This window comes from Epinephelus moara, chromosome 20 (genome assembly GCF_006386435.1).
Source record: "Epinephelus moara isolate mb chromosome 20, YSFRI_EMoa_1.0, whole genome shotgun sequence".
Classification (NCBI taxonomy): domain Eukaryota; kingdom Metazoa; phylum Chordata; class Actinopteri; order Perciformes; family Serranidae; genus Epinephelus; species Epinephelus moara.
This window is the reverse complement of record NC_065525.1, coordinates 1,291,766-1,300,026: the sequence shown is the minus strand read 5'-3', so window position 1 is coordinate 1,300,026 and position 8,261 is coordinate 1,291,766. Positions and strand designations below refer to the sequence as shown.

Here is an 8,261-nt window from a genome sequence, read left to right as displayed (position 1 = left end):
TAGACAGTGATCTCTGGCATCCCAGAGACACTCCTCTAATGCCAGGTCTCACTGCTCTCCACACCAACCCAATAACCTCCTTTACCTTACTTACACATGGCTTGCTCAGCCCAAACAGCACTGCCACCTTCAACCAAACCCAGGCTCCGTACATGCGAGCTCCAGGTCAAAGAAAGTTGCAAACTCTTCGCACTTTGAATCTGATGCCAAACATAGCTGCTCAGTAGACTGGGAAGGATTTATAAGGCGGTCAATTGGGGATAACAAAACTTTGGGGTTATGCCTGTTTTCGTTTATGATGCCAGAGAAATATACATGTATTGCATGATGTAATGATTTGTTACAGACAAGTATAGAATTGTTTAGGATGTCACCATGAATAGTAAGCTTGCTTTTTCTCCACACTCGCTCAGCCCTACAACACTCTCTCTTGAGAAGTTGTATTTGCTCATTCTTCCAGGGTATTGATAGTCTCTGTGACTTCTTGATTTTTAGAGGAGCTACTATGTCAAGGGCTGACTGTAGTTTGAGGCTGAAGTGGTTAACTTTGTCGTGGACGAAGGAGTCGTCTGTTAGATGAGGTAAACTATGCAGAAAAAGGGGGAAATCGGTGGCGGCGGATGGAGTAAAAATACATCTCTTTGTAATGTCCTCTGTATGACTACTTATTAAACCTGGGGTGGACATGGTAAATAGTAAGCAGAAGTGATCAGACAACCTAGTATCCACAACCTTGTTGACATTAATATCCAAGCCTTTGGAGATCACTAAATCTAAGATGTGGCCACCAGTGTGGGTTGGCTCCCAGGCATGTTGCATGAAGTCAAAGGAAGGTAGAAGATTCAGGAATTCTCTAGCTTTAGTGTCTGAGGTGTTATCAATATGCAGGTTAAAGTCACCAGATATTAGAATTCTATCGTAATCTGTAAGGCAAAGTGACATTAATTCTGATATTTCACATGAAAAAGAGGCTGCGTACTTAGGAGGCCGGTAAATAGTGATCAGTAACACTGGGAGATGACTTTCTAGTAGGATGGCCTGTTATTCAAAGGTTGAGAAACTGCCAAGGTGTACTACATTTAAAGTCATTTGAAAAAATAGCTGCCAGTCCACTATCTCTCTTTCCCTTGCGAGAGGTGTGGATAAAGCTAGGTGAGGCTTCAGCGAGGAGTGCAGCACCATAGGAGTTGAGCCAAGTTTCAGTCAGGAACATAAAATCTAGTTTTTCATCACAAATGGGATCGTTGATAGAAAAGGTCTTATTTGTAAGAGCCCTGACATTTAGCAGAGCTAAATTTAGGTTCTTATTGTGGCTAGGACCTGCCATATCGTGACATTTAAGAGGGATTCTGACCAAGAAAGACTGTCTCCTCAAAGCTTTCTTTGCTTTAATGATATCTCTGTTGGAGATAACAGTTTCAATTTTATACACTTTAACTTGTATTGGAGATGGACAGGAGAGGGCACTATCAATAGTCCCAACAACAGCCCCAATGTTATTTATATTTTTCGTGGGGAGGTCAGCCGTTGAGGGGATCATTGGCCAGCAGAGGGAGCTCTCATGTGGAGCCGTGGTCTGTGGTGTCACTACGGGGATGGAGAGGGAGGTCTGAGGGGGGGGAGTGTGTAGTCAGTCGCGTGGGTGGGATTGCACAGTGTGCTGCAGGTTAGCCGCTAGGAGGCTTCCTAGCTTGTTGGGATGGATGCCGTCGGGATGGATGCCGTCGGGTTTGAAAAATGAGAAGTGGTTCCAGAACAGGTTGTAATTGCCAATGAAGGTTACTCCCTGTGCCCTACAGGCAGACTGAAGCCAGGTGTAGAGGCAGAGGATTCTACTAAATGACTCTGATCCACAGCCAACCGTCGGGATTGGGCCGCTGATGAGAACAGATTTTCCACAGCTAGTTAGGAAGTTAAAAAATCGGTTGATGTGGGTCTTGGTGATCTCGTACTGATGCAGGGATGTGTCATTTGTGCCCACATGGATTATAATTCTCCAGATGGAGGTTGGCAGGGATTGTAACAGCATTAAAAAAGCAGATGTGTTTGATAACACCGACTATTAAAGTCTTCGGAGGAAAGAGAGGGCGGGGAGGGTGATGAGGTTGATGAGGGTGACTTCTCCAGGGGGCGAGTAGGTGGGGCAGGGACGAAAGGGGCTGAGCGGGGCGCTGAGGTGAAACACCTTAGGCCTATGGAGAGGCGGGGCCTGGTGCAGCAGTGCTTTGGGACAGTATGTGGGGGGGGACGGAGGTGGCGGAGAGCGGGAAGATCCTTCGGATGACTGGGGGGATGGAGGTGTGAGCTGGGAGGCTGCAGTCAGAGGAGGAAAGTCCAGTTGGCTGAGGATATCATATTTGTTCTCCAGGTGGATATTGTACTGAGGAGGTACATGGGGTGACAGCCTCCCTTTCTTGTCTTTCCTGTTGCAGGCACTGACCTGGGTCCAGTTATCATGGTGGGATGGGATGGGGTGGAGCTGACCAGGACCTTAGGTTTAGCCCCAAGCTGTAGCCAGGAGGCCTCAAAAACAGTGAGGGGAGAGGGAGCAGCAGTTGCAGGACAGTGAGCGGTGACAGGTTCTGAAGGAGAGGTGGGCGGGGTCGGGGTGGCATTGTGGGGGACAGTAGTGTCAGGCTGCAGGGCACTGTTTGTATTGGTTTGGGCTGGTCCGAAAATGATGGTGTCCATGAGCTTCTCGGCTTCCTGGATCTTGTAGGGAGTGGAAATCCTTCCTTCCAACTCCTGGATCTTCCGGACCAGGCAGGCGCAGCTGTCACAGCCAGATGGAGAGGTGAGCGGAAGCATGGTACGACGTGGGTCCGCTGAAACAGAGGGAGAACAGCAGCCAGCAGACAGCCAGAGAATGTCGGACAGAGCAGAGCAGTAACGTTAATCTGTGACAGGAGAGGGATAAGCTCACGTCATCAGTACATCGCGACATCACCCATGTTGGTGTCTCTTTTGAGCGGTGGCTGTGCTGTGATAGGTGAGGAAGTGAATGGCGGTGCTGGGGAGTTGTGATGAACTGCCGATGTTGACTACTGAGGTTGCTGTGTTTTATCATCCTCAAGCTTTCCACTAAGAGCAGTAACATTTCGAGCTGTAGAACGATGCTGCTGCAATGGTGTTTCAGGTCTGAGTACATGGATGATGGGCTCTACAGCTGGTTGATATGGCTCAACCCCTACAGGAGTTTTCGATCCCAGCTGGGACTGGCACTGGATGTAGTCACGAATGTGTTCAGAGACCTCACCTACATCTGACTTCTTCTCCCCACGCTCACTTTCTGCTGCTGCCTCCAACACCTTTGTCTCAGCGATGGCTGCGGCTACCTCACTTTCATGCTTCATAGTTGCAAGAGTTGCATCCATACGAGCCTCTGTCACTTTCAGTTTAGCCTTTTCAATCATAACTTCAGACTCCTTCTTGATGAATTCAGCCTTGGCTTAGGCTGCCTCCAGTTTGGCACGTGCCTTGGCAGCGGCAGTGCTAGCTGATGAGCTCCGTGATCCACGTGTTGAAATGGAGGCTATGGATCTCGTCTCCAATTCTTGGCTTTGCTCCTTTGCATCTTCACTCTTAAGCGTTTTTTCCTCCATCATGTATTGCTGATGATGTGTGAGGAATGCTTGAGGAGAAGCTTGCTTTCCTTGAACTGTTATGCCCGCTGTGAGGTTACTTTTTTACTATTCTGTCCCTGATACGTGTGCCGTCTATGCACCACTGACAGATAGCTAACAGACAGGACAGGCAAGTCCAACACAGAAGTAGAGTTAAGGTGTTTTACTGAGTAATTTTTCTCTTCTTTCCATTATTTGTAAAAAAATAAATAAATAAATAAAATAATAAAATGAAATAAACACAAGTTACAAGGATTTGGTTACAAACAATTCTCAGAAGATATAACACAAATGAATAGTCATTCCTTATGTACACATGACAAGAAGCTACATTTAGCTTAGCTTAACATTTTTAGCTTCTAGCATTTTTACCCTTAAATGAAATTATCACAAAGTAGTTCATTTTTTAACTCAAATATATGAATTCTAAATTATATATATGCACATTTGCACAAAACACAGAGAAAGTAATAAAACTTACAAGCAAAGGCTCTCCAAGGCACAAATGAGAAGAAAAAAAGGGAGAGGAGCTCTCTGTCTCACCGCATGGAGAAATTTTTTGCACACTGCACTTTTCCTGGCTGACTTCTACCCTCTACGTCACATGGTCTGAACTGAACTCAAACTGCCACAAGGTGGTGCTAAAAACAATGAATTTGAGGAGAACACAGAATGTGTGCCATGACATAGGACATGGTGTTTCAGCAAATAAAACAGAACATGTAAAGTAATCTTTTAAGGTAATCTATTTTAAAGACAGTATTCAGAATACCACCAATGTAAACTGAAACAGAACACAATTACTCAGATTTTGTTTTTCAAATATTTAACTTAGTGACCTGTATTCCATTAGTCCCCAGTTCTGCCCATAGATGACATAGTTTTCCTGCTTATTTTTGGAGTTGGATTTAAATCTCATTTCTATATTACAGACACTGTTGCCCCTGAATCAACCACAAAATTTCACCTTTTGACTTGTGACTTATAGTGCCCATGTGGGCATGTGTTTGTAGGCCGTGTAAGTACTGTCATAGGTAGGCCTGTCTTTTTATTGTTGTTGTTTTCCTTTTTTTAATTTCTCAGTGACTACAGTACATCCAGACTTTTGTCATGGCTATCTATGTTTACAATCTATGTTTACTGGGAACCTGTAACCTGGTCTCACTCCGAAATTGTCGAATACTGGCGCTTGGGTAGTGACTTCCAGCATCAGACACCGAAAAAAATATGTTCTTTTACGTTGGCATGGTACGTGGCCAGTCGCCATTACTGTGTAACTGTGCCTGGCGAATGTCTGTGGCTCGCACACATGTGGTGATCACACAGCAGTGCTGCTGCAGAGCTGCCTGCTGCTGTAACGACTGTATTTTCCCAATTAAAGGTCTGTTCTGTTGCATGTATTTTGTAAATCTGTGTAAATGTAGAGCAGCGTTTCAATAGACCTTTGATGCCATCTGCTGGCGAGAATCGATACTGCCTTGTGTTAGTATCTTTCGGTGATGTCATATCCTGTAGACTCAAAGCTATCATTACTCTGAAATCAGAAAGCAAGGTCCTTCACCCGTCTCCTTGTTTATGTTCTTTTCGCCTCAAGTTGGTACGTGAATATGAAATTATATGTTTATGAGATGGTTATGAATGTAATGAGAGTAATGTTAACTCTGTTTAAGTTGTGAATGAATCAGCACATCACCTTATCCATGTTCCACATTAGCGAGCTAACTTAGCAGCTACGCTAACTTTACCTAGCGTTCTGTTGAATACTATTCTGAATGCCGTTGTATTTTCATTTCTCACTTTTACCCTACTTCATCACACCATAAAGAGTGAACTGGACAATGTCGTCTGTGTGGTTTGTTAGAGAGGAGTTAACTAACTGTCGACCCTGGCAAGGTGCTAAGGGGTAGAGGGCAGTACAAGGCCAATACACTCCTCATTTATGGAGCCATACAAGACACTGCAACATCAACAACACGGTCGTGACAATATTCACAATAAAAAGTTTTGCATTAACAAATGAAGGGATTCTGTCCACAGATACATTGTCAGAGGGCCTTTATTTTGAAATGGCAACAGGAAAGGTTGAGTTAAAGAGAAATGTATTTTTTTTATGTGTGTGACTGATATAGATATTGAAACTGTACTGAAAGGTTATCTATTTTCAATATGATTATCAAAAGACCATTTTCACTCTCAAATTTTAAAACTGCAAGCGTCATACAGAAAAAAAAGGCAAGACTCCTATTCTCTACATGTTCCACAGTTGAGCCATGACTAAGCAATGCTGCTCACGCAGGCAGTGTGGCTCAGGCGTCACAGGGAAACGTGGAGAGACAACAACGTAAGTTAAGGGGGCAAAAGTACGAGTAGGGCGGGTAGGAGGGGTGGTGGATCACTGACTTTCAGCCAGGAGGCTGGTGTTCGCTTTCCGTGAGATTGTAAAGCAAAACCCTGTTCTTTTTCCTAAACTCAACCATGTGCTTTTGCTACCTAAACCCAACCACGTGTGTGTGTTGGCAGAACGTAACCATGCACGTTTGTTGTTCAAGGCAAAAAAATCATCAATTCACAATGTTGTACTGATAGATAGATAGATAGATAGATAGATAGATAGATAGATAGATAGATAGATAGATAGATATTCATAACCTTATTGTTGCTAATGTTTCAATGAGGAAGAAATAGCATTCAGTTTGTCAGACCTCAAGAATACACACAATGGGTCTCATTCAAGAAACGTGAGCAGAAGGAATTTGTGTGTAAACTGTTCGCAGACGGAAATTTACTTGCATGTCCGCATTCATCAATATTTTAGTAGCTCCGATCTTTTCGTAGCTACTAACAAAATCTACTCCTGCTCCTGACCACTCGTAGTGCTTGTGTAAATTTAGTAAGTCACATAAATACTGCTTTTCACCATTGGAAATTACAATTTTAATTCGTATTGCGCTCTGTTATGTACGCAATACACAGATGCCTTTGAAACACGTAATCTAAACATGACAAAATATTAAAAATATAACAGTTAGTTAAATTAGTTGGCAATTAGCAGGTTTAAGATCCAGATTAGGTTCATTATTGTGAATTATCTAGGTAAATCGACTCATTAGATTACACGTTCTTTCTACATGCTGAATGATGATAACAAAACAGGAGCAGCAGGTGGTGGAGCCACGAATGAGCACGCGCCAGCTGAAAGAATTATTTGAGACAACACGTTTTGTTTTTTTTTGTGGCTTTTTGATCATTTGAATGAATAAATCTGATTTGAAAAATCTTTAATTTACGTTGTATAAAACACAGCTTTAGGCTATTAAGATTCAAATAATTTGAAGACGATGCATACAAAACTGCTGTATTTTTTTTGTGTGTGCTTATGCGTTTCTTTGCCTCCAGTTTCATATCAAACCATTTACGCTTCACCTCTGACATGGTTCTTTTTTACTACGGAGACAACACTAACAGCATCTGTTACCTCCCTCCAGGCCTTTGCTTGTCCCTGTCACACCACTACTAACTGAATAAAATAAAATGTTTTTTCTTAAGTGCACTTCACCCAAAATTAATTCGATCTCCGCTTCAGAAAAATTCTTTTTTCTTTCTCTCTTTCTTTGTTTGCGACTGACAGGTCGACAGGATGCACCTACACCTCCTTATATGGTGCTCATTGGCTATTCATGGGCGGGGATTTATGCTAATTGCTGATTACCGGGAGCGCGCTGTCACTTTACGATGGATTGGCATTCATGATCATACACACGTGTTTACGATCAAATCTGAGTTTCCCGCGGCGTTCCTGAATCCGGAGTAGGTTTTTAGTAGAGTAGGCTTTTATGTGCAAATCTACACACAGATTTACTCACTTTTCATGAATGAGACCCAATGTGATTAACATTACATAACTCTCCTTTTCTCTCGTAGCTGTTTTGAAGACGATGAACCTCCATGTGTCGAGGAGATTGAGTATTCCACAGATTGTCAAACACTTAATGGAGCTGATTTGGATTCAGATGTCAACAGCAACATGACCGGTTCTGATGAGGAGGAGGATGATGAAAAACTCAGGGAAGCAAATCATCAGCCTAGCAGTCGCAAATCACAGCAGTCAAGTATGAAGAGCCGCCCATTTCCCCACCTGATCAGACAGGCCTCCATTGAGACACTCGATGAGAAAAGAAATACATGTTATGGTGTGAACATCAATGGACAAATGATGACTTAATAAATATTTATATATTTCTCTGCAGTTTTCCTCTAAAAGGTCCTCTAAGCATTGTACATTTTCCTCCTTGAAACATAACAGGTGTATCTGAATGCAAAGAAACATCTGGATAAACAGTCACCTGACTTGACTCAAGTCCGTCTTGAGTTATGTTTAGTTTTTAAAATATGATGACACATATGTCACAGCGAGGGAGGACCTACCAACAGATATTGGTGCCCACACTACCACAGCTCTGTCCTCCTGCCCACAGCTCTCCTTAGAGAAATGGCAGCATGTACAGCGACAGCATGAGCTTCACCTTGTGCTTTTATTCAGTTCTATCTGCGTTATACACTGATCAGACAAAACATAAAAACCACTGACAGGTGAAGTGAATAACTTTGATTATTTTGTTGCAATGCATTGTTCTGCTG

At 43.0% G+C, this 8,261-nt stretch overlaps 1 protein-coding gene across 1 annotated transcript in view; it reads left to right on the top strand.

Annotated features, from left to right (window-relative positions):
* The window catches only part of LOC126408049 (cytosolic carboxypeptidase 4), a 663,851-nt gene extending 656,006 nt beyond the window's left edge, over positions 1-7,845 (top strand). The window contains exons 30-31 of the mRNA XM_050073404.1: positions 4,092-4,106; positions 7,545-7,845. Of these exons, the coding sequence (XP_049929361.1) occupies positions 4,092-4,106; positions 7,545-7,845 (316 nt within the window). The remainder of the gene's footprint in view (positions 1-4,091; positions 4,107-7,544) is intronic.
* Positions 7,846-8,261: the final 416 nt, after the last annotated feature.